Source organism: Canis aureus, chromosome 32, assembly GCF_053574225.1.
Source record: "Canis aureus isolate CA01 chromosome 32, VMU_Caureus_v.1.0, whole genome shotgun sequence".
NCBI classification, from domain to species: domain Eukaryota; kingdom Metazoa; phylum Chordata; class Mammalia; order Carnivora; family Canidae; genus Canis; species Canis aureus.
The window spans coordinates 32629016-32655980 of record NC_135642.1 but is presented as its reverse complement, the minus strand read 5'-3'; the positions used below and the strand labels follow the sequence as shown (position 1 = coordinate 32655980).

Sequence of the window (26965 nt, the reverse complement as noted above, 5' to 3'; positions counted from 1 at the left end):
TTCTCCTGATTTTCCTTCTTTCCTCAGTGGACAACTCCATTTCCTCTTTCCAACCTCTCAACTGGAGTGCCCAGGGTTCAGTCCTCAGTCCTACCTTTTCCTCTGGATCTACATACATTACCCATTGCCCTTCATCTACTGCTATCCATCCATTGCCTTTTATCTACTACTAAAATTTCAAGTATCATGCACTCATCCTATTCTATGTTATTTCATAATTGGTAGTACACATTTTTTAGTTGCTGTAAAGTAATATTTATGTGTTTTAATCTAGGCAGTTAGGTTATATGTTCCCAGAGGACAAAAATCTGCACCATTTTGTTCTTTTCCATCCTTTTAAAGTATTTAATACAGTGTTTTGTACATGGAAGGCCCTGATTAAACACTACAAACCCCACCTCTGATTTTGCTCAAGCACTGAAAAATGAATGGTTTTACTACTAGGTAGAAGGATTTACAGTGATCTACATGTATACAAGTACTTCCTATTATTGAGTCTTAAAGCCAAGACCTGCTCAGGGATCATCATCTATTACGGTCACCTTAGAATGTGTTAAATCCTTAAAAATTCTTTTACTGAGACTGAATCCATAAGCCAGTTGAGTGGTTCCATCTATTCAGTATTTTCAATGAGGTGAAGATAAAATAGATACTTCTTTCCATTGGAGATTTCTCATGTGTTGAGGCTGGTCACAGGGAAGTCCTTATTTCAGCTAAATACCAAACAAACAACAATTAAACTAGAGCCACAATTTCAGTGGGGAAGGGCCAAAAAAATTGTATACAAATCTGGGCTATTACCTAAGAAACGCACACCTCTTCCACTGGCTTTACAAGTGAGGACTAAAAAGCTCTTGGTCTCTGAGGATATTTCATCTAATGACACAACATAAACCTGGAGGAGCCTCATTTCCAATCAGAGTGAACAAGCATCACATGGTTTGAGTTTCAGGCCATAATGATTTTCTATATAGTCTGCCTGATGTGTGAAAGCCAAGCTCCTCCCCTTAGCTGCACTGTCTCCATACCAAGGGGAGAAAAAAACAAAAGGACTCTATGGGCTGCTCAGGGTTACTGGATAAAAAGCAAATACTACTCTCCTTGTCAACCAACTGCCATCTTTAGCCAATATTATATGATGTTTTATAAATTCACTATTTAACAATTACTTAGAACAGAGTTTTCAAGGTGATTTCCAAGATCTTTGAAAACAATCTTTCACTTGGTTTGACACACCTCAAAGAATGCCTCTGCACCAAACTGTTTCTAAACATACAGAAATGAAATAGGCCTTATGAATTTTAAGATAACAAAGATTTTTCTTTAAAAAGTGTCAGAGCTGGGATTCCTGGGTGGCGCAGCGGTTTGGCGCCTGCCTTTGGCCCACGGCGCGATCCTGGAGACTCGGGATCGAATCCCACGTCAGGCTACCGGTGCTTCTCCGTCTGCCTATGTCTCTGCCTCTCTCTCTCTGTATGACTATCATAAATAAAAAAAAAAAAAGAAAAGAAAACTTCCAAATTCATTCTATAAAAAAAAAAAAAAAAAAAAAAAGTGTCAGAGCTGACCAGTCACAAACAGAATATACAGCCAAGTTTTATAAAAGACAAAAACTGTAACACAGATACTGAAGAATATACTGCTCCAAAGAAGAGGACACAGGAAATGAGTAGTGCCAAACAATATTTTTATTGTTCACAGAAAAATACAGGTCTGGAAAGAGTCTATTGCATTGTGTATTGAATGCAAGGCCTGATATTACAAGTATATACACATAACAGCATAACTGATATAAAATGATACACATTGTATACTTATATAAAATGATACAGCAGCTACCTCTCTAAATGCTAGAATTTAATAGAAGTAACACCTTTTATTAAATCACAACTGTAAACAATGCAATCATAAACAAAAAGCTCTAAGCAATGCACTTTAAAATTGTTTTGTTGTGATACCTACTTTGCCCACCTGGAGTTAGGAACAGTAGGACCCAAGAAAAACTAATGAAAGCTAGCACTTTCAAGGAGCTCTTCTCAGGGAGCAAGCTGCTGCTGGCCAAGACAGGTGGCCACCCTGGCCTCCCTGAGGCCCTCAGGCCCACAATGACTGCCAATCCCTGCCTTGGGGTTAGTCTGAGGTGACTGCAAAGTGGAAGGAGCACAGGTAGTAGGAAGCTTCTGTCACAACTGCTTGTCCTGACCCTACTCTATGGATAAGAACACCCAGTATGTTTTATGTGGATCTGCCACTCTCAGCAAACACTGAAATGTGCTTTAAGAAAAAAAAATTAACAATGAGAACAAAAGCTATTTTCTATGCAATCTGCAGTTATCATCATTTCTTCTTTTCAGCCACTTTTTCATTAGATGCTCTAAAGAGGCTGCTACTACAATATTACCAGCCAGGCTGGCCAGGATTGAGGTAACAAAACTTCTCCAGTTATAACTACTAACTTAGACAAATAAAACATATATATAAACTCATTAGAGAGCAACAAAATCAAACTGTATTAATCACATGGCAAAATAGTCAAGCACTGCAACAATATTCACATTCCAAGTTCAACTTTAACTATATCCACATTTCCTTCCAAACTGAGAAAACTTTGTGGGGAGGAGAACATAAAATATCAACACCACCTCCTCCTCTCCAAATACTGTCAGGGATCAGAAGGCTCATCATTAATAACAAATGCAGGGAGGAAAAAAAAAGGCATCTCAATATATACACAGCCACAGAGGAAAACTGTACTCTCCCTCTGGGCGCCCTTGGCATTAGGCAAAGCAGAGTTTTGTAAAAATAGTGCCTAAGCTGACTATGGCAATGCTCACATTTTAAGACTAATCAGGATTACAAAGTTCCTTTATTCACAGCAAATCAAATATTATTAAATAATTTCCTCAGACAAGAGTCTCACCATCAAAGATTTTCCTCTTGCCTGACAAGTTTTTATAAATGAGATTTTACAATAGCCAACTTCTTTACTTAATATTAAACTATTAATGCACAGAGGACATCCTCAGGGTGCAATGAGTAATATTAATATTCTCATATTTTTCAATACTTTACAGATCAAACATTTTATCAGACTACCCATTTAGGAGATTTGTAAGTCAACAGTGATAACCAACTATGTATGTTTCTTATTCTGTTCATCAAAGAATGCCACGTTCCAGTAGGAATAAAGCCCAGTTCAATGAGTATTTCATTTCCTTCAACTCTGCACAGTAAATTTCACTGTTCTGTCTCTATGTCCATGACTCTTCCTATGACTCTTCTAGTCTAAGGAAAATCTTGTATAATGGTGGAAAACTGCAAACTCTAATGGAAGTATTGGTATTAATTAGTGTTGCAAAGTACACTTTAGGGGAATAACTGTAACTGCTATGGGACTGTTTACAGCCTTGCTGGAAATCCTATTTCTTCTGAATCCCTAGACTGACAAATTCTAGTTATTTAACCATGAGAGGGGATTTCACTGATAAAGGTCTAGTTCATGTGAGAAGTTCTGGCCCCAGAAATGATGTGTGGCTAGCCCAAAATACTGGCCACATTTTCATTTAAAACATGTCCATTATTCTTCCCCCCGACAGTACTGTCAAATTCTTCCATCTGTCATGGAACACTCTCATTGCTTCTCCCATTTCTTTTGGATGTTTTACTGTATATGTGGGATCCACTGAGCTTATCACTTTAATGTATAGGGAATTTTCATTGCACACCATCCACTCTCTAAAAGCCATCAACTGGGAACAATTTTTAGTTAAAGGCACAATTCACTGGCATTTCCTCTTTATAAAGGAAATCAAAAGGGTTGCTAGAAGCTGAACAAATACCTTGGGTATTCCTACAAAGGCAAGGTTATGTCTGCTACTAAAACCCAGAGACATTCGCTAGATCCAAAGATTATATGGATTTTGTAAAAGCATGAATTTGGCAGTTTAAGACATTTCCAATTTTACACTATATCACTTGGTGGGGAGGTGCTGGTTAGTATCACAGGAGCAAATTTAAAGTGTCAACATCACACTATTGGCTTTTATTAACTTTCACCAGCTCTAGTGAAGCCTGTCCAAGGTACATCACTCAGCAACCAGCAGAATGCTCAGAGCTAGAAAAATGGGTTTTACCCCAGCCAGCCCAGGTACCAGCACTCAGCTGGTAAACACTGCCTTGGGGGTAGAACTCATAAAAAGCCTTAAGCCCAGAAAAGACAGAAGTTGCACAAAAATTCTTGGTTTATTAATACCTTCCCAGAAATCAGAAAATAATTAGTTTTAGTTAAAGAAACTGAATCTATGCTCACAAACCATGTAATGCCTCAAAAAGCAAAAAGAATGTAAAAACTACAGGAAAAAATACAGCTTGTTAATCAATAGCTTACTTTGGCTAAAGTATCATAGTAAGTCGTGCAATTTACTATTGCGTGTAGAAGCACAACCTACCATGTCCTCATAAAATAGGGTATGAGTAAGGAGCATGAAAACAGTTCTTAGGGATGAGAGCCCTTTAGCCTTTTGTGACCTAACTTTAAAAGACAAAGGCCGAGCAGGATTGGACATTCACAGATTTACCTGCTCAGCACAAGCTGAGTTGAGAGACAGCTAAACATCTGACATTTATTCATTTATGGTGTTCTCAGGAAGTTCCCATTTGGACACCAATGAGTCTCAACCTGGCTGCATATCAGAGTCATCTGGGAAGCTTTTAAAAATTACCAAATGCCCAGAGGCACCTGGGTGGCTCAGTTGGCTGGGCATCTTGATGCTTGGTTTTGGCTCAGGTCATGATCTCAGGGTACTGAGACTGAGCCTCAAATCAGGCTCCAGGCTCAGCACAGTCTGCTTGTCCCTCTTCCTTGGCTCCTCCCAACTCACATAAATAAGTAAAATCCTAAAATTTACCAAATGCCCGGGCCAATTAAATGTGGAGGGTGGAGCCCAGGGAACAATCTCCTTTCTGCTTCCTCAGGTGACATTCTAATGTGCAGCCAGGACATATACATCCACTAATGTATCCCTTTCAGAGAGCTGTTGCATGAAAGTCATATTTTACCTAGATGGTTTTGTTTTTTTCTAGATTCCACCAGGAAAAGGAATTTTTAGAAAAAGGCACAGTTGTGCTTCCTCTAAAGATGCAGCTTACTGTTTGGCAGGTGCTGGTTCTTGGGGGTTATCTGGAGCGCTGGTTGAAAAGGAGGAAGTCCTTGTCTTGACACAGTAGGCAGAGCTTCAGATTTCGGCAGCTGCCTCCAGCAACAAAGAACGCCCAGATGCCCATGAGTAGCATGATCATATATGTTGACACCAGATTTATTCCATAATGAGGACTTATGAAGGTCTGCAAAAGAAAAATAAATCAGCTTGCATAATGACAGCAGGCTTATTAAACATGTAGAGTCACTAAAGATAAAGGAAAACATAAGACACTTTCTTTTTTTAATATATAAATTTATTTTTATTGGTGTTCAATTTGCCAACATATAGAATAACACCCAGTGCTCATCCTGTCAAGTGCCCACCTCAGTGCCCGTCACTCAGTCACCCCCACCCCCCGCCCACCTCCCCTTCCACCACCCCTAGTTCGTTTCCCAGAGTTAGGAGTCTTTCATGTTCTGCATGAGACACTTTCAACAGCTGGGGTGCTTTACCAAACATATGATGTATGTCACATACTGAGTACCACAAAGACACACAGAGCTAACCAAGTCAACAGACACTAGCACATAGATGTGTGCTTTACTATATTCAAATGGCAAACCTAGAGGGTAATTACAAGTCAGAATACCCAATAGGAGATACATGCTATACAACCGTTTAAAATAATTTGTGTTAATCGGCTCTTATAATGTGCCAAAAAGTAAGACAAGTCCAAGTTACATTAGGATGAATCCTTAGTATTCAAGGGAACATGAGGGAACAGCATCTCTTTTTCAGTGGAAAAATTGTTGAGGGTTTGAAAAGTTCATTTAAAAAATACTGATGAAATGCCAAGAGGTATGGTGTTACACAACACTGAACACTTCATTAGGATCTCTCCTAATGAAGCTTATATGCTAGTAAGAGAGACAAGTAATGAATGAAGAAACAAATAAAGGAATCAAATAATTACATATTATGATGAATGCTAGGTAGAATAATTGTAATTGTGATGATGCTAGCTAAGTAAGAACAAGGTGGTCTATTTAGGTTGCTCAGGGGAAGTCCTGAGGAAGTGGCATTTAAAATGACACATATAGTTGGAGGAGAAAACGAGCTTTGTGCAGACTGAGGGAGGGAACCATAGGACAGCAGAGAACTTGGTGCAGCTGAGAACCTGAGAAGAGTGATATTAATATGTGTGTAGGGATGGCGGGGGGGGGGGTGCATGAGATAAGGTCAGAGAGAAAGGTAGGAAACAGTTAATGCAGCAAGTTGATACGGAGAATGGACCTCATCCCCAGTGTAATGGAAGGCCACAGAAGGGGTCAAGGTAAGGGAGCTGAATAACTTGATTTCGATATTTAAAACTGCACAGAACGGATGAAAGGAGGCAATGATGAAAGCAAGGAGACCCGTTACAAGCACTGGCTGAGGAGTACAGGATGTTGACTTAGACCAGGGTGGCAGCAGTAGAGATGAGTGAGTGAGTGGGGAATATGAATGGAGAGGACTTGCTGATGGATGGAATATGAGGGAAAATTGGAGGCTAAAATGACTTCCATGTTTCTGGTTTTGGTAAATGGTGGTGCTTTTTATTTAGCTAGATGACAAAGACTTGGAGAAAGATTACGCTCAGAGTGATGGGTGAGAATCAAGTTCAATGAAGACAAGCTAAGTAAGAGTAGCGTGCCTGTGAGATTTCAAAGGACAGATATCCTTTGGCATTAGGTATATGGCTATGGGGCTCAGAACAAAGGCTTGGACTAGAAAAAGGAATACAGAAGCACCGTTATAGACAGTATTTAAAGCCATGGCTCTGAATGCAGTTACCCAGGGAGCTATTGTAGAGCGAAGGTAAAGGAGAAGCCAAGACTAAGCCCCTAAATTTTTTGTGCTGTTTAGTATCACAGAAGCAAATTAAAAGTGTCAACACCATTCTATCAGCTTGACTCTTGTTGAAAAAGAGTCAGCAAAGGGGTCTGAGAAGAGCAAACAGTGAAGTAAGAGGAAAATCAGGACAGTGTGACATTGAAGTCAAAAGATGAAAATGTTTCACAGAGAGTGGTAGTCAATTCTTTTAAAGGTGCTGAGATGAAAACAAAAACACCAATGTCCATTCGATTTGGAGAAATGAAGGTCTTTTTTTTTTTTTTTTTTTTTTTTTTTTTATCTTGACAAGTGCAACTTTAGAAGGGTAGTTGAGTAGAAACCAGATTGGAACTACAACTATGAGAGGTGAATAAGTGCAAACAAAATTAGTGGAAATAACTGAAAAATTCTGCCATGATGAGGAACAGAAAAAAAAAAAAAAAAAAAGGAGTGATGGCTAGAAGGGGAAAAAGGCAAGAGTGGAAAGTTTTATTTAAGATATGTCTATATGCTGACGAAGAGAGGGAAAGCTGGTGATGTGGGATGGAGGGCACAATCAGAGGAGTGAAGTCCTCGTTGGAGAGAACTGGATCTAGAGCCCAGGTGGAGGGATTGGCCTTTGAGAGAAGGAGGGATATACATCCTTTACCTAGAGTAAGGTGGGGAGATGGGTTCCCAACTAGCCCAGCCCTTATACTTAACAAAGAGGAGCATTCAATTGGGGCAACCTATCCACCATTCACCTCCATGGCTCCTCACTGTCCTTACTCTCACCTTACCTGCACATGCCCCTGGTTAAGACACCAATCCTGACTATTCGCTCTGGCCAGGAAAATGGGCTGATTCTGTAGTACAGTGGCACCTTCTGCAGAAAAATGCTTTTCTCAAGAGGCATCTGTGGGCATGGGAGGTATTGAGCATATTCTGGATTCTCCAGAAATCCACTTAATTTTAATATACTTCACAGAGTGCTAAGCTCTTTTGTATATCTCTTTAAATTTTCTTCTCCTTTAAACAATTACAGAATCAATATGTGATTGTTGTAGAAAATTAAAATGTACAAATGAGTAAAATAAACATTTTACCATCTGAAATTCAGATAAATTAATATTTGTTGAACAGAAAACAAAAACTGCAAGTGATAAAGCAAAATTGATTAAACTACACTTAAATGAAGAACTTTTGATCATATAAAAGACAACATAAAGAGGATGTCAAGATAAACCACAATATAGGAGAAGCTATTTACTGTATGTACATCTGACAAAGGCTTTTTAGAGCATACAGAAAGAATTCCTAAAAATAAAAAAGACAACCTAACAGGATTATAGGAAAAAGATTTAAACAGGCACTTCACAAAAGAATTATCCAAATGGCCAATAAATATATGAAGACATGCTTCATCTCATTAATCATTAGGGAAATGCAAACAAAAACCATAATGTGATACTACAATATACTTAGTGGGATGAGTAACAAGAGTGTGACATACTACCTGTTGGGGAAGAAATGGAGGAACTGCCACTCACAAATTAATGATGGGGATGTAAGCTGATACAACTACTCTAAAAACTGAGTAGTATACATAGTTGACATTTGTACACCACATGACCAGCAATTCCACTCCTAGGCATATATCCAAAAGAAATGTGTACATATTTCAAAAGAGGCATATACTAGAATGCTCAAAGCATTACTGTTCACAACAGAAGCTGGAGATACCATTTCTGCTGGATAATGGATAGATAAAACAAGGTATAGTCACAAAGTAGAATATTACACTGCAAAAAATGAACTAATAACTATACAAATGAATCTCACAAATATGCTGTTGAGTGAAATTGGAGTCAGACACAAGAGCAAATACTATGTGGTTCTGTTTACATAAAATACCAAAAGGCAGGCAAGCTACAGTGTTAGAAGTCAGGACTAAGGTAGAAGGCTCATGGAAGCTGATAATGTTTTAGTTTACATTTGGGTTCAAGTTACATAGGTTATATTCATCCAGATGTACACTTCTGATCAGTATGCTTTTCTGTATGTGTATTTTAACATGACAATCACTTAAACATTTCTGAAATCTCTATTCAGAGATAACTACTGTTAACATTTTGGCATATAATCTTTCAAATTTCTGGGTTCTTTTAAATTTATTTTCCTGGGTTCTTTTTAATCATTAAAGAGAATATCAACTATTCAATAATTAACAACATTTATTGGATTGAGGATACAAAGATTGATAAAATCTTTGGTCTCATCTTGATGACCAAACTCTAGATAGATATAAGATATAAGAACTATATTAAATAAAATAATGCTTTCTGAGGATAAGTGTTATAACAGCTATGAATTAAGAGCTAGCCATTGTGCTGAGTCTGGAATATACACCTTTTCCAGGGATGTTTCACACTGAATCAGTACTTTTCCAAATTGACTTAGGTTAGAGAGAATGGAGTCACTGCAAATAAAACAGCATGGACAAGGCATGCCTGTTGAGTAGCCATAATGGATCAATTTAGATGGAGTACATGATGTAAACTGTGGGAAGCAGCAAGAAGGTAAATTTTACACCCAGTAAGATTGATAAAAGGCTTAGGTCAAACAAAGAAGTCTGGGTATCTGCTACAGCTGATCATTTTCTCAAATACTTGGCTTCCAGAATACCTGCCTCTTGGTTTTTCTCCAACCTCAGTAGTGGCTCCTTCTCAATCTCCTTTGCAGTCTCCTCTTTCCCCAGCCTCAATGTGGGAGTATCCCAGGGCTCAGTCCCTGGGCCTCTTCTCTTGTCTGCTTAAACTTATTCCTTGTAATCACCATTTTCTGGCCTGGATTTCTCTCCCAAACTCCAGACTTCTTCATCCAACTGCCTAACAGACATTTTCACTTGGACATCCAATAGGTACCGCTATTTACATTTATAATGTGCCCAGATAAACTCTTGATCTCCCTTCACCAGCTTCCCTATCCCAGCTGATGGCAACTCCATCTTTCTAATTGTCCAGGCCAAAATCCTGGAAACATCCTTTGGCTCTTCTTCTCTCTCTCCAATGCCTTAGTCTGTCAGGAAATACTGTTTGCTCTACTTTCAAAAATATGTTCTCAATCTCATTTCTCATTTTATCCATTGCTATTTCATTCAAATTATCACCATCCTCCTCTTGATGACTATAATCTCTTTCCCTGATACAGATTACCCTTAAAACAGCAAAGTGATCCTTTTAAAATGTTAGATCATGTCCCTCTCTTTAACACCCTACAATGACTCCCCTTTCACCGAGAGTAAATGTCAAAGTTCTGCATTATCCAGATGTGGTTCTCATTTCCAACCTCTACTTCCCTCCCACCTTCAACTCTATAACAGTTTCTCCTACTAACTTTCCCCCTAGCTCATTCTGTTTTAGCCACCCTCACTTCCAAAAACATGCCAAACAAGTTCTTTGATCTTAGGACTTTGCCACTGGCTGTGCAGTCCAGTGCTCTTTCTCCAGACAGCCACATGATCAATCTAATTCACTTCTTTGCTCAAATATCACCTTCACAATGAAGCCTACACTGACCACCTAATTCAAAAATTTGACATCTCCTGCCTCCCTATATTCTGGATTCCTTTTACCCTGATTTACTATCCACAGCACCTATCACTATAAAATTTATTATTTATTATATCTACTGTTTAATACTGAACTGTAAAAACAGATCTTTATTTTGTTCACTAAACTATTTTGTTTACCCAGAGCAGTGTCTGGAACACAGAAGGCATTTAGTAAATATTTGAATAAATTAATAGCCAATTGGATCCATAAAAAGGACATTTGCTTTTTCATGTAATTTCCTTTCTGATTATAAAAGTGTACATTGTAGAGACTTAGCGGGTGGCTAAGTGGCTTAGCGGTTGAGCATCTGCCTTTGGCTCAGGGCGTGATTCCAGAGTCCTGGGATGCAGTCCCACATCAGGCTCCCTGCATGGAACATGCTTCTCCCTCTGCCTGTGTCTCTGCCTCTCTCTGTCTCTCATGAATAAATAAATAAAATCTTTAAAAAAAAAATAAAAATAAAAGTGTGCATTGCAGAAAATCTGGAACACGCCAAAAACTATGAAGAAAAAAAGAAGCCACTCAGAATAAATGCTGTTAATATTTTAATGTAGTCTCTTTCCAGTCTTTTTTCCATGAAGATTTGGCTTCACATAGTTGCCATCATATTAAAGGTAACTTTAGTATCCTGCACCACTGAAAGGTTTAAGGTAGGGGAAACAGTAAGATTGTATTTTTATCTATCTATCTATCTATCTATCTATCTATCTATCTATCTTTTAAGTAATCTCTATGCCCAGCCTGAGACTCGAACTCATGATCTTGAGATCAAGAGCCACAAGGTCTACCAACTAAGCCAGCCAGGCACCCTTGTAAAACTGCATTTTAGATGGATCAAAGGTCAAGGAGTCCAGTATGAGAACTTGATATAAATTTTAAATGATGGGGATCCCTGGGTGGCGCAGTGGTTTAGCGCCTGCCTTTGGCTCAGAGCGCGATCCTGGAGACCCGGGATTGAATCCCACATCGGGCTCCCGGTGCACGGAGCCTGCTTCTCCCTCTGCCTGTGTCTCTGCCTCTCTCTCTGTGTGTGACTATCATAAATAAATAAAAAAATTAAAAAAAAATAAATTTTAAATGATGGAGAAGAGAGAAGCATGAGGAAACTTTTCAATACTTTGAAGTGAAAAATTACAAGGGTCTGGAGAAGGTAGTGGTGGGGATAATTCCAATGTAAATATATGACAAATTAAAATGAAAGTCAGACCCAAAGCATTAAATAGTTCTTTAAAAATATATCTAGTCAAATTTTATTTTTAAATTTTATTTATTTTGAAAACTGGCATACTTATCATTTCAGTGTGGAAAAGAGTAAACTGGGCACTCTTGTTATTGATCAGAATGAGCAAAAATGATACAACTTTTGTGGAGAGTATTAAAAATATTTATACATTTTAACTTCATATTTTCATTCCTTGGAATCTAAATATATTGAAAAGCTTTCACGTACAAAGATGTTCAAGACAGCATTGTAAGACGCAAAAGTAGAAAAAGATGTGATCAATCAGTTAAGCAAACGGTAATATAATTTTTATGTAATAAGATTATTAAAATTTCTATATTAAAAGGATTTGTAATATGGAAATTGTTTAAAATATATTACATAACATAAACATAATACAAAACTACTTCAGATTTGACTCTACCTCTAAAAGAAAGATGGAGAAAAATCTTTAACGAAATCAACCAACAAATAGTTATTTTCTATAAGAAGATTTAGATGATTTATTTATCTACCATTCACTCAATAACTTTTCTGAATTTCTTCATTTGACTATGAGCATGTATTTCATTTATAGTGGAATCTACCATTTTAGATATGGGGACCTGAGTTCCAAAAAACAATGTGAGCATGGTGGCAATACTCACCAGGGCAGACACCAGCAGATGGGTCAAAAGAACTATAAGAAGGGCAGACCACTTTTTCTTCTCACAGCCATCAAAAAATATGATGCCCCAGAACACATGCAGTAATATGATAACCAGCGTCATGAAAGCTGAAAGACAGTCATCCATTAGTGTCCAGTCATATAGACAACAGATGCCAAAACCCACTGACCACCTGCTCATGACACAAGCTCTTGGGATACACCACACCACTGAGAGTAAACACCACCTGTCAGAACTAGGACATACATTTGGTCAAATGGTACCTTGGGAAGCAATACTTCTTAACAAGGGGTCAGCTCTGCAGCACCTTCTCATCTAAATGTGAACTTGTTAAATCTAAAGTCAGTTTGGACCTGGCTTTCAAAAAGTTTGAGGAAGGAAATACAACTAGTGTGGTATCTAATCAGATCTTTCCAAATTAGCCTTCTGCACTTTCCTCAATTAAATGGACTACCTTCAATTTAAACCAGTCTGCTCACTAAAGTGGAATTTCTCCTGTATTCTCTCCTTTTCTTAAAAAAAAAAAAAAAAGCCAATGGAAGAATAAAAATATTAAAAATTGCAATAATTCTCTTAGATTCTTCTTAAGCAACTGAAACTGAATTTGATCAGCACACTCAGGTTTTTCTGTGGAATAGTCTGTGTGTGTGTGTGTGTGTGTGTGTGTGTGTGTGTCTGTCTGTCTCCTATGCCCTGGAAACATTTAAAAAGGGCAAGTTCCATATATTCTGAAAGTTTTAAGATGAAAAAAAAGGCAAATCACTTTTCCTTTTCAGCCACAAAATAAAATACAATTAACACCCACCAATCTGACAAAAATTCAAGTCTGATAATTCTCTTTCACGTTGCAGATAGAAAATCAATTCAGCATTACCTAGTAAAGTTGAAAATATGTATTTCACTCCAACAATTCCACAGCTAGATCTATATTTTGAAGCATTTAGTTCCTGGATTAATAGATCACTAGTACTTGAGAACTTGTTAGGAATGCAAATTCTTGGGACCCTCCCTAGACCTCCTGAATCAGAAAATGAGCCTAGCAACCTGTGTTTAAATAGCCCTGCAGGATGGACAGCCCTGATGGCTCAGCGGTTTAGCGCCGCCTGCAGCCCAGGGTGTGATCCTGGAGACCCGGGATGGAGTCCCCACGTCAGGCTCCCTGCATGGAGCCTGCTTCTCCCTCTGCCTGTGTCTCTGCCTCTCTCTCTCTCTCCTCTCTGTGTATTCTCATGAATAAATAAAATCTTAAAAAAAAATAGCCCTGCAGGGCATTCTGATGTACAGTCAAATTTGAGAACCACTGCTGAAACAAATAATTTCCATCATTACCAGAATGGCCAACTTGTGGTGTATTCATACAATGGTACACTATATGATCTTTAATATAAATGATCTCACGAATATAATGCTGAGTAGGTAAGAAAGCATACTGTGGGAAAATCCCTATTTATACAAAATCTAAAACATCCAAAAACAATATTAAAAGGACATAACTACTGTGGTTGGAGCAAACCAAGTTTTTCTATCTAGTGACAGCGTGCCATCATTTCAGTAAATGATGGTAAATACCTTAAATAGAGGAGGAATTTAAAAATATATATTTGGGATGACAGTAGACTAAAACTCAAATGACGTAAGGTACTAAAAAAAAAAAAAAAAAAAAATCTTTGAAGGACTGATATTGTATCCAAAGTAAAGTCTAAATATCTGATTACCACGCAAGGCCCTCTACATCCTAGACCCATATTATCATCCTTTACTAATCTTCAAATATAGCCTATACAGCAGAAAACCAGAACTCTTATATCCTATGTCTCTGTTTTTACTTTTTTAACTGATTGTCCCTTTTTCCTGAATACACAGCACTTCCCTGCCGTTTCACCACATCCAAATCTTACTTTAATATCTAGCTTAATGCCATCTCCTTGGTGAATTCTGACACCTACTCTTCATTTTTTAAAAACACTCAGCACACATTTACTGAGCACCTGGATAGACTGGCCTGAAGACTCTGTACAGGAGCTCAGGAGTCACACAGTCCCGAGATGGAATGCCAGCTCCACGATGTGTCCGTGGGCAAACTATTTAACTCCTTTGCCTCTGTTTCCTTTATTTCTAAAATAGGGACAATAATATCTCATAGGGCTGTTGCAGTGAAGAACAGTGTTTTGTAAACCACAGCTTTTCAATAAATGATATTATTATGTGCTATAGTCTCCTGATTCAAAGATGACTACAGCAAGGCCTTCAGTGACTTATACGGTCAGGCAGGAAAGCAAGGCAAAGCAGCAAGCAATATCACATTTATCCCAGCTTCCTGGGTAGTATGCTTTTTAAAATGCACTCTTCTTCACTCTTACAGATTATTTCTTCCTCTGACCTGTATTACCTTTTACATTTATTTTCTTCCTCCCCTTTCCTTAATCCATACAAGTACTTATTCGATGTCCATCACGGGCAGGTACTGTTCCTGGCACTGGGGCTACCACAGTGCATAAAATACAATCTCAAGGAACTTTGCCTCATCCTTTCAGTTTACTGTTTTATTAACAGCATCCAAAGGGGATCTCTCAGACATTTGTTAAAACACTCTCTGTGCTTACTTGACTGCTTATTTATTCAGCTGGCATTAGTTTCTGGCTGCCTTCCATGTCATCATAAGCCTTTATTATTACAATGTGCTATTTAGGATACTGGAATTCATTGTTTATTCCGTCTGTAACTGATCAGAGGTCCAAGAGAAACTGAGACCAGAATATCTATTGGGCCACATACAGGTAGCTAGAGATACATGCATACTATTTTGATACTTTTCTCTAGTAAATAGAATTAATTTCCACTAGAAATGAAGATTCGCTAATAGTACCTCTAGGATACTATCTTTTAATGACTAAAACTTTCTCATTTCGTGTTCCTAACTATAAAATTCTAAAAGTCCTTCAGTAAATCTAACTCTGAAATTTGCTTTGTTCTAATATTTATAAAAGTAGAAAAATCTCTCCGAACTAATAAAAATATCATGATTCATTTATAATCCAGATTTTTAAAGGAGCTTCCATAATTTTTAGTGATTTGGAACACTTATCAGAAATCTGAACAATTCAGATTGGGGACCTGGGTGGCTCAAACGTTTGACTCTTGATTTCAGCTCAGGTCATGATCTCAGGGTCATGGGATCGAGCCCCACAACAGGCTTATGGAGCCTGCTCATGATTCTCTCTCCTTCTGCCCCCAGCCCCCATGTGTGCGCACTTTTCTCTCTCTCTCTCTCTCAGGGAGGGAGGGAGGGAAAGGGAAAAATAATTCTAACAAGTATTGTATATGTATGTTTATGTATGTATATGTTTATGAATTTGCAGCTGCCAGTTTGATAATGGATGTCCAACAATCTTTTAAGTCAAATTCTCTTGGTAAAGAACGTTTGTTTCAACCTATTTCTAAGCAAAATGTTTCAGAGTTATCTTTAAGAGGTTACATTTAGAGGCACCTGGGTGGCTCAGTCAGTTGAGCAAGCATCCAACTCTTGATTTTGGCTCAGTTCATGATCCCCGAGTCCTGGGATGGAGCCCCACATTGAGCTCCACACTCAGCAGGGAGTCTGCAGTTGGGATTCTCTCTTTCTCTCTCTCTCCTGCCTCTCTTGCTATGCTCTCTCCCTCAAATCAATAAATAAGTCTTAAAAAAAAGAAAAAGAAGAGGCTATATTTACTATTTGGTTCTTTTCTCCTTCTTGAATATACTCCAAATGTTCTAGTACACAGATTCATAAACATCCTCATTTTCACGCTCGTCCCTCTCTCCCTTATTCCTGATATTTACTTTTCTGTCAATGGCCTAAAATAGCAACTGATTCTAACACTGGATTCTACCAGTACAGAAACTGCTAACATCTGGCTTTCTCTGACAACTTCAAAGAATCTTTAACTATACCAGAGAGCGCCAGTGGCTGCTGCTGGGTGGTAGTAGCAACAGGCAGAGGAGGACTTTGCAAAGCCAAGGGTTAGCCTCAACTGCCTAGAGACAGATGTGATTACTAATGAGCTTCTCGCCTTTTTCCAAGTAAGAAGATAGTCTGGGGTATCAAGGTTCTGTGAAGTAAGGGACTCTTCTCCGTCCCTCTTTGCTGCAGAAATTCTCTGGATTCTTAAGAGATCTCCAATGACCTAGTTCAAGTAGAAGTCAAGCAACAGAACTAAATATTTTTGAAAATTCCTTTCCTATAATAGGGATTTAACTTAAAAATCTTGCTTTAGGGATGCCTGGGTGGCTCAGTGGTTGAGCCGTCTGCCTTTGGTTCAGGTCGTGATGCTGAGGTCCTGGGATCAAGTCCTGTATCAGGCTCCCTATAGGGAGCCTGCTTCTCCCTCTGCCTATGTCTCTGCCTCGGTGTATCTCTCATGAATAAATTAATACAATTTTTTTTTTTTAAGAGACAGGCAGAGGGAGAAGCAGGCTCCATGTAGGGAGCCCGGGATCAATGCCCTGAACCAAAGGCAGATGCTCAACTACTGAGACACCCAGGCATCCTAATAAATAAAATCTTAAAAAAAAAAATCTTGCTTTAAAAAACATGACAATTCTGTGACCTAGTTATTATAATACAGAAGTATATATATTCCTAATCAAATAACATTCTCCAAGATTTAAAAGAGGCATTTTGAAAACCATCTCATATACATACATACGTACATAGCAATAAGAAAGATGTAGTACTGTCCTTTAATACCAGCCAGATCATAAAGGAAGTGTTCTGAAAGTAATCTGAATGACTACTGGTGTTTAAATAGCATTTATCACTTCATATTTATGGAAATGCTCCTAAAGTATGTTCAAGAGCCAGTATCCAAGATATGTAAATAATTTATCAAACTCAACACCCAAAAACAATCCAGTCAAGACATGGGCAGAAGACATAAACAGACATTTCTCCAAACACAACCTACACATGGTCAACAAGCACATGAAAAAATGTTCCACGTCACTTGTCATAGGGGAAATACAAATCAAAACCACAATGAGATACCATTTTACACTGGTTAGAATGGCTATTAACAAGATAGAAAATAACAAATATTGGCAAGGATGTGGAGAAAGGGGAACCTCTTACACTGTTGGTAGGAATGCAAACTGGTGCAGCCACTCTGGAAAACAGTGAGGAGGTTCCTCAAGAAGTTAAAAATAGAGCTACCCTCTGACTCAGCAATTGAACTACTGGGTATCTGTCCCAAAGATATAGATGTAGTGAAGTGATGGAACACCTGTACCCCAATGTTATAGCAGCAATGTCCATGATACCCAAACTGTAAGAGTGGAGATGTCCTTTGACAAATGAATGGATAAAGAAAAAATACACAATGGAATATTACTCAGCCATCAGAAAGGAGGAATATCTATCAATTACGTCAATGTGGATGGAACTAGAGGATATTATGCTGAGTGAAATAAGTCATAAATAGGAGAAAGACCATGATCATAGGGTTTCACTCATATGTGGAATATAATAAATAGCAAAAGGGACCATAAGGGAAGGGGCAAAACTGAGTGAGGAAAATTTAGAGAGGAAGACAAACCATGAGAGACTTCTGACTCTGGGAAACAAAGGGATTACAGAAGGGGAGGTGGCTGGGGGGATAGGGTAACTGGGTGACAGGCATTAAGGAGGGGGCATGATGTGATGAGTACTGGGTGTTATACTATATGCTGGCAAATTGAACTTAAAGAAAAATTAACATTAACATTAAAAAGAAGTATGTTCGTGAGTTGAACAGACTGCCGAAAATATGATTTTGTTTAGTCTCCCTAGCAAATGTTAAAGAGTGATGAAATTCCCTCTTCAGATTAATTCATCATTCTGGAGAGTCAGCATTGGGAGGCCTCTTAGATGTTTTTTAATCTAATCCTTATGCAATGAAAAAGTATATCCCACAGGTTCCACTTCAAATTCAGATTAGAAGCTTGCTTCATTAAAACGGTCACTGTGGGGGGGGGGGGGGTCCCTGGGTGGCTCAGTGGTTTAGTGCCTGCCTTTGGCCCTGAGCATGATCCTGGAGTCCCGGGATTGAGTCCCACATCAGGCTCCCTGCATGGAGCCTGCTTCTCCCTCTGCCTGTGTCTCTGCCTCTCTCTCTGTGTCTCTCATGAATAAAAAAAAAAAAAAAAAAACAGTCACTGTGGGAAAGTTCCTTCTCAAACTCAACCAAAATCTGCCTTCTAACTCAGTGATTCACAAGTGAGGCAATTTTGCCCCCAGGGAGCATTTGTCAATATCTGTAAACATTTTTGGTTGCCATAACTGGGGGTAGGGTACTTCTGGCTCTGGTAGAAGCCAGAGATGCTTTCTAACACCCTACAATACATACAAGACATCCTTCTATCGCCTGCCAACAAAGAATTATCTGATCCCAAATGTCAACAGTGCCATTGAGAGACCCTATTCCAACTCCTGCTTGTTGATCCTAGGAAGGCTTTTGAAGAAGCACAAGTCAACTATTTTGTCCCCATATGTGGCACATTTTTTAAAAATGTAATTTTCTGTATTACTCAGATATTGCCACAAAAATGGTGTGTAACAAATGACACCAAAAGTTTGTTGTTGTTTTTTTTTAAGATTTTATTTATTCATGAGAGACAGAGAGAGAGAGAGGCAGAGACATCAGAGGGAGAAGCAGGTTCCATGCAGGGAGCCCGATGCAGGGCTCGATCCTGGGACCCCAGGATCAGGCCCTGGGCCGAAGGCGATGCTAAACCGCTGAGCCACCTGGGCTGCCCCTGCTCATCATTACGAAAAATATCTCTGGGAGTTTTTCTAGGAAAAAAAAAAGAAACTAAACACAAAAAACACCAAAAGTAGTTTTTTTTTTTAAGATTTTATTTATTTATTCACGAGAGAGAGAGACACACACAGAGAGAGGCAGAGACACAGGAAGAGGGAGAAGCAGGCTCCATTCAGGAAGCCCGATGTGAGACTCAATCCCGGGTCTCTGGAATCACGCTCTGAGCCAAAGGCAGACGCTCAATCACTGAGCCACCCAGGCATCCCCAAAAATACCAAAAATTAAAGGCAGCAGTGGATAAAGAAAATAAGGACTGACTCATACGTGAAGAAGAAACAAGGCCTGAAGAGAAATGAGAAGCAGAAGGCATCAGCCTGCCTGAGCCATGCAGGGGTCAGCAGGCACTGGCCATTTGGCTGTGTGGCAAAGGAGATAGCAGGGTCTCAGAATGCGGCCTGGAACATATTTGAAGGAGCCACTAAGTCCTAGAGCCACAAACTGAATCATTCTTTCAGCCAAACTCAGTGAAGCAATCCACTGAGCTGCCTGTTTGCAGGCTATGTGATGGCTACCTGTGCTTTGCATAAGTGGTAACATATCCCAGGCTACTTAGTCTCTAACTGGCCAAGATTTAATGAAAGGACAATCCAACATAATTTTCCATTCTCAGTTACTTGAGCAGCTTGAAGGAAAGACCATTACACTACTGATATAATGAAAATACAAAATGGAAAAAATATTTGATGACAACACTGATGACATACTACAGCATATGGAATACCCCTGTGTCATAAGCAGTGGCAGTTATGATAATTTATTATAAGAAATTAAGATTCTAATTCATTCAGTAAAGAATAAGAGTTGCATATTAAGCTCTACTGTTAAAAGTTTTTTTTGTATCATTAATAGATGTTATATTTTTTCTTTAAAAAAAAAAAAATTTTATTTATTTATTCATGAGAGACACAGAGAGAGGCAGAGACATAGGCAGAGAAAGAAGCAGGCTCCTCACAGGGAGCCTGATGTGGGACTCGATCCCCGGATCGGGATCACACCTTGAGCCAAAGGCAAATGCTCAACCACTGACCCACCCAGGAATCCCGATGTTATATTTTTTCTACCACTTTGGAATTAGTAATGTAGTTAATCAAGATAATCTGGCCTACAAAGAGCTTTCATTTAGAAGTCTAAGCATGTAACAGACTTGACATAAAGATTATACTTAAAGTATCGTGGCAAAAAAATGAATGAATGAAATAAAACCTCACTGGGTTACAATATCAAGGATTTATTCTCATGCTCATTGGTCTAAAAGGTTGACTGTGCTTTGGCTGATTAAGGCTGGGCTCAGCCTGGGCAGCACTGCTGTAGGCTACTGGTACAGGTGGGTTTGACTCCTCACTGCAGCTGCAACACAGGTCTGCTCTATACATGTTCATTCTGAGGTCGAGGTCAAGTGGGCATTAACTATGTAGGACATGTTCTCATGGCACATGACCAGAGTTCAAAAGCACAGACCCAACCATGCAAGTGGTTTTTTAGCTTCTGATTTACCTTACATTCACCAATTAACCAACTGAAGCCACATAACTGAGTTTAATCTTGGGGCAGAGAAGTACATCCAGGCCACCATGAAGCCATATAAGAATGTGGATGTATAATTCTATAAAAGGGAATGACAAATTGGGACAAAAATGTAATATCCTATATTCCTCTTACTCCTATTTTCCTTCAAGTTCAACATTCCTTTTCCTTCAATCAGTCCTCTTAAGACATGGTTTCTAGATCTTTCATCATACTCACAAGTTCTTTTGTACCAATTTTAGTTCTACAGTATTCCTGTTAAACCACAATGCTCCGAACTGAACATGATACTCCACATGGGGTCTGACCGGTACTGATTTCTCCTAGCGAGTGGCTAAAAAGCTTACCTTACCTAGACAGGAACACTGCCTAGAAAATGTAAATGAAATGATTTGGGGAAGTTTTTTTAAGATTTGAGAAAGAGAGAGCACGCGCACACACACGCATACATGAGCAGGGGGAGGGGCAAAAGGAGAGCGAGAGAGTCTCAAGCAGACTCCCTGCTCAGCAGGGAGTCCAACAACTACTACTATAATGGCAACAACATGATGCTTGAGCTCAGGACCCTAAGATCATGACCTGAGTTGAAATCAAGGGTCAGTCAATCCATTGAGCCACCCAGGTGCCCCTGATTTAGGGAAGTTTTAAAAATAAAATATTAACTACTTTCTTATTGAGTACTAGTTAAAGATATTTTTCTTCTAAAGCATAAGAGAGGCAATTCAGAGTGATAAATCCAGATTCCACATAAAGAAATTATCCTCTAAATTCTGTTTTTTAATTTCAAGAACCGAATTCTCTACCCTGATAAGAACAAATTCTCTTTAGGCCATTTTACAGTTTATTAGATCACTTAAATATATACTCTCTAAATTAATTTCATTTAATTCATTACAACTCTGAGCTAGGTATTACTTTTGTTCTTCCTGAAAGATAAGGAAATTGAGGGGTAGACAGAAGTCCAGTACTTCCTTTGTTCAGGGAACAATGTTTTTCTTACCTCTAGGCCAGAAGGGAAACACCTCTTCCCTCCATCTGGAACTTTCCTCCCTGACAACCTCCTTCTTTTGCCTGCCTTACTATTATTCATCCTTTCAGTTTCTACTCAAATAGCACTTCCTCCACAAGCTGTGCAGAGTTTTCATTTTTTCAATCGATATTTGAGACCATGTAGTGTTAAAGGACTCCAAAAGGTGCTGGAGTGAACAAAACACAGTTCTTGCATTTAAAAGGCTTAGCATCCAGCTTGGAGAGACAGACATAAATAACTACACAGTTGACCAATTAATTACAAGTGCAGAAAGTACTACAAAAAGAGAAGCACCATATCACCTGAGTGTGAGTTAGAGCTTGACTTTTGTGAGCTCATGGCTCTTCCTCATCATAGCATTTATCACACTGTATAATAATTAGCTTTGTCTTTATTCCCCACTATGAGTGGAAAATACAGGCATTAACTAAATTGTATTGTTATAACTTGGTATAACTTCTGTTTACTAAAAACACTAATACTCATGTGTAGAATGAGTGCTTAAACGATCAAATGGACTTGCCCAAAATACTAAATTAATGAACAGGAATAAGACTTGAACTTAGGACTCCAATTTCCATATTTTGCCTTTATATAGCATTAATAATAAATGGTAATGATTCTAAGAAAAGGTAATGCCAGCCTGGTATGCAACTACAAATAATAATTAACTTAAACATACATATTTATAAACTATGCCTACCTGTAACAAAAAAAACCTATGTACACACAGGTATCACAGTATATCTCTGATACTAACATAAATATACTAATTAGTGACCCCATAGGCCTATTTATTCTGTACTACTTAGGCATTTGTAATGAAATATGTTAAACTAACATATAAACTTACAGATTTAACTGACAAATTAAAAATGAGCTCATGCCTAAATAAGTGGTAACAACAGCAGTTATAAATAATACATATAACAAACACAAATATATATATATATATATATATATATATATATATATATATATATATATATATATATAAATTTGGGGTTATTTTAAAATGCAATGAAAAGTAATTTCTTAAACTTAGAATTCAAAGTTTATGCTCCAAAGAATGATGCTACAACAAATAAGAAACTCTTGCATATGGTAAACTATTTTTTTTAACTATAAAGTAACTGTATACATATATATTCACAGCATGGTCAGCCTACCATCCTAACAGCTAAAGACATTAAAATACTTTATTTTCTTTTGAATAATGAATTTTCCCTTGAATTTAAAGAAACTGCAAACACAACCCTCAAACTGCTAGCACACTGTTCTTTCACTTTCTTCCAAAAGAATCATTTTAAGCTAGTCTTATGAAAGGGAATTAGCACCATCTAGTGAAAGAAGCTAGCCAAAAAATAAATTCCATTAGGGGAATGCTACTTGAACCAAAGGAAAATTGCTCATGTAGCAGTATAATAGACCACTTCCAGAAAATATAGAAAACTGTAGCAGTAGTACCCTGTACCCTTCTGATTATGTTTCGTTCATTTATATTGGACTCTCATAGAGAGTTAACTATTAACATTACATTTATTATAAAAACCTAATATTCAGTATTCAGGATGCCTGGGTGGTTTAGCAGTTGAGCATCTGCCTTCTGCTCAGGGTGTAATCCTGGGGTCCAGGGATCGAGTTCCGCAGAAGGCCCACTGCGGGGAGCCTGCTTCTCCCTCTGCCTATGTCTCTGCCTCTCTGTGTCTCTCTCATGAATAAATATAATCTTTAAAAAAAAAAAACACTAATACTTACTATAATCCATCAAAAAACGGTCAGAAATGTACTAATTATGGAATGCTTAAAATGAAAAAAATTTGCTTTGTTGGAGGAACCACTAAATAATTCCAACCTATGAACTTGTAGCCAGATGTAATGAGCCCTGACTTAGTTCTTAGAAAGGAGAAACCTTTGAAAGTCATTACACATTTTTGTACAGGGAAGATCATTTTGGAGACTCCATACAGGATAGATTCATACGAAAAGTGTGTTGAGGAAAGACTAACCAGTTGAGGGTTGGTGGAAGTCATCTAGACAGGAGATTCCAAGGCCTGGACTAAAATAAGGAGCAAGAGTCTACTGGGTTTAAGGATCACTATAACAAGAAGGATGACTAAACTATTGTAGCAGTTTTTAAAATCTGACTTACCTTCCTATATCTGGTTCTACTATTACCTTAAACTGTAATAAAATACTCACTTTTTTGGGGTCTTATTTTCTCTACTAGAGAAATAGTATTCTAGTAGGGTAAGCTCCTTGAGGACAGAAATTTCTTCAATATTATTAAATAAATAATATTTAATTAATAGAATATGCACATGGGGTGAATTAATTTAATAATATAGCTTGTGGAGATAAAAAATACAGTGGCATTTTCTTAATACTATTTTTAAAGATTCCTCTTGAAAATTTAAGAGAAATTTTACATTAATTATGTACACTACCAACTCTCAAATGGATGATCACTGCATCATGATGACAATTTTTACTTGGTGAATGAAAAAGCAGTTTGAAATGAGTTGGTCCTTTTATACTGCATCTTTGTATAAAAAGGGCAACTCATCTATTTTATTATTTTTTCCCCTTAACTTCTTTTTTTGAAGAATATAGCATGATTCAGTTTTAAATATTCAAAGCAGGAAACCATTAATTTTTTTCAGATACATTCATGAGAATAAAAGTTTCATGTTTTACCTTCAAAACAAAACATGTATACATGTTAAAAACCCAATTTTCAAACCTAGGGAATTAATAACACAAGATCAGAGAATTAGTTACCTGTGGAGGAAAAACAAAGAAACAAGGGACTCTGTTAATGTTCTAGTTCTTAAGAAAAAGAGAAGATGGGTTGTTATTATTTAAATTATATATTTAAATATACATTTTAGATGCATAACATTATATTAAACTAGAAAGCATTTTTTTTCTCCTCTCAATTTCAAAATTCAGTTATACTGCCTATCCTGAAAAGGGGCCAAGATGACTAATTAAACACTAGGGCTCATACTGAAGATAAATACAAACCAATACAAATCAAAAAGCATACAGCCTATAAAAATTCACATATAACACAACTACACAACACTATTAATATAGTAAAATAAAAAAATTATATATGCTAAATTCCACCCTAAAATTATAAAATACTCTCACCAAAATTTTTATTTTCCTATGTCCTTTACTTCTGATGTCTAATAGTATTTTGCCTTTAGAAGGTATCATATAAATTTATATTCACTCAAATTCCTAAGCCAGAGACCTCCTATACAAATGATCATCGAGACCAGAAGACTGAACCTTCACAACTAGTAGGCACATACCTGAATTTAGGAAGAACTGGGGAGAGTCTCCATGAATGCCCACTGTGCCTGGTCCCAAGGAGTCGGAAAGGGTATTTACAAAAGCAAATACTCCACTCATGATTCCAAAGCCCAAGCCAGAAACTAAAAAGGAAGAAACACATTGTTAGACCCTTTTCATGCTATGATTTCTCTTCAAATCAAGTTTCCAAGGACTAGAGAATACTATTTTGAAGGGGAAAAGGCACAGAGACTGTTGGAGAAGTAGTGGAAGGCTGGCTCAGGGAAGTTAAGTGCTTGGCTAAATGATAAACAGGGGATAGTGCAAAAGTAAGGGAAATGAACAGTGGAATATAGCAAAGAAATGAAAAAAGAAAATTATTAGAAAGGCACAGAAACAATATGTGAGACCGAGGACACAGTGCTGAAGTTTTGGCTTTGGTTTATGATAACAGTCTGTAGAATTAAGTTTGAGGGCTTAAAAGTAGAACTGAAAGGGATGACTGTGTATCATAGAAAGTAATCCCTGGGTCAAACTAGGGTGATTCAATTTAGGGATCTAGATCTAATATTTAAAACATAATTTTGAAAGAAAAACCTGCAGAGGTATTAACTGCATTAATATGAAAAGTTGTCCTACTACAGCCAAAGTCATGGTAACCACCCAGAGAATATAACAGTAACATCACTCAAAAACTATTAACTAAAGTATATGCGTATTAAAAACTCAACTTTCAAACCTGGTTAATATTTAATGGACATACAGATCACCTATAATTACTTCCCTTTACATAATGGTCCTGGAAAGCTAGAAATAAACAACGCACACCAAAAGGCAAAGGCAAAAATAAAATACTATTTAAAATCTACAAAGATGAGGCACCTAGGTGCCTCAGTCTGTTTAGTCTCTAACTCTTGATTTCAGCTCAGGTCATAATCTCAGGGTCCATGGGATCAAGCCCCATGTTGAGCTCAGTGCTCTGCCAAGGAGTCTGCTGGAGCTTCTCTTTCTCTTCCTGTCCCTCTGCTCCTCCCCTCAACCTCCACTCCTGCCCACAGATGCATGTGTGCACCTGTATACTGTCTCTCTAATGGGTAAATTTATTTTTTAAAATAATCTACAAAGATATAAAAAATAAAAATGGTTTTTATGTCAAGTCTGGTTTTTTCACTTAATGACACCATGCAGTTCCAACTTACCATAGGCTAGCAACCGCATAGAAGGTGTTGTCTCATCTGGGTTTATACTCTTCAAACCCTCACTGGCTTTTCTAAAATAAAACATAGAGTTTTTTTTAGAGAGAAAGCAGTATATCAGGAAAATATGCAAGATATTTCAAAATCTAGACACTTACTAAGGCTCCTGATCAGGTTATACTTTACATCTAAAATATATTTAAATAACTTTAACTATAGAGAGTGGATGGTTACCCCAGGAGAGCTGGCTGGGGAGATGGGTTAAATAGGTGATGGGGTACACTTGTGATGAGAACTGGGCGATGTATGGAAGTGTTGAATCACTGTATTATAGAAATGAAACTAGTATTACCCTATATGATAACTGGAATAAAAGTAAAACCTAAAAAAATAAATCAAATTGAATCCATTTAAACAAAACTCAGCAATTTTTCAATTAACTAAAATCAACTAAAATTTTCACACAACTCTTGCCTTTTATCTGACTTTTGACATAGAAGAGAAAAAATAAGAAAAACATAAGTAAACAAGCCACCAGGGATTGAATTAGTAAGAAAAAAAGCAATGGTTCTGACTACTTTCT

General features: G+C 37.7%; 1 protein-coding gene across 1 annotated transcript in view; it reads right to left on the bottom strand.

The window, feature by feature from the left end:
• Positions 1–316: 316 nt before the first annotated feature.
• APH1B (aph-1B gamma-secretase subunit) overlaps positions 317–26965 on the bottom strand; it is a 34069-nt gene continuing 7420 nt past the window's right edge. Inside the window, exons 3-7 of the mRNA XM_077881377.1 lie at positions 26386–26456; positions 25207–25329; positions 12476–12603; positions 5149–5343; positions 317–713 (exon numbers count right to left, since the gene is read on the bottom strand). Coding sequence (XP_077737503.1) covers positions 5176–5343; positions 12476–12603; positions 25207–25329; positions 26386–26456 — 490 coding nt within the window. The 3' untranslated portion in view covers positions 317–713; positions 5149–5175. The remainder of the gene's footprint in view (positions 714–5148; positions 5344–12475; positions 12604–25206; positions 25330–26385; positions 26457–26965) is intronic.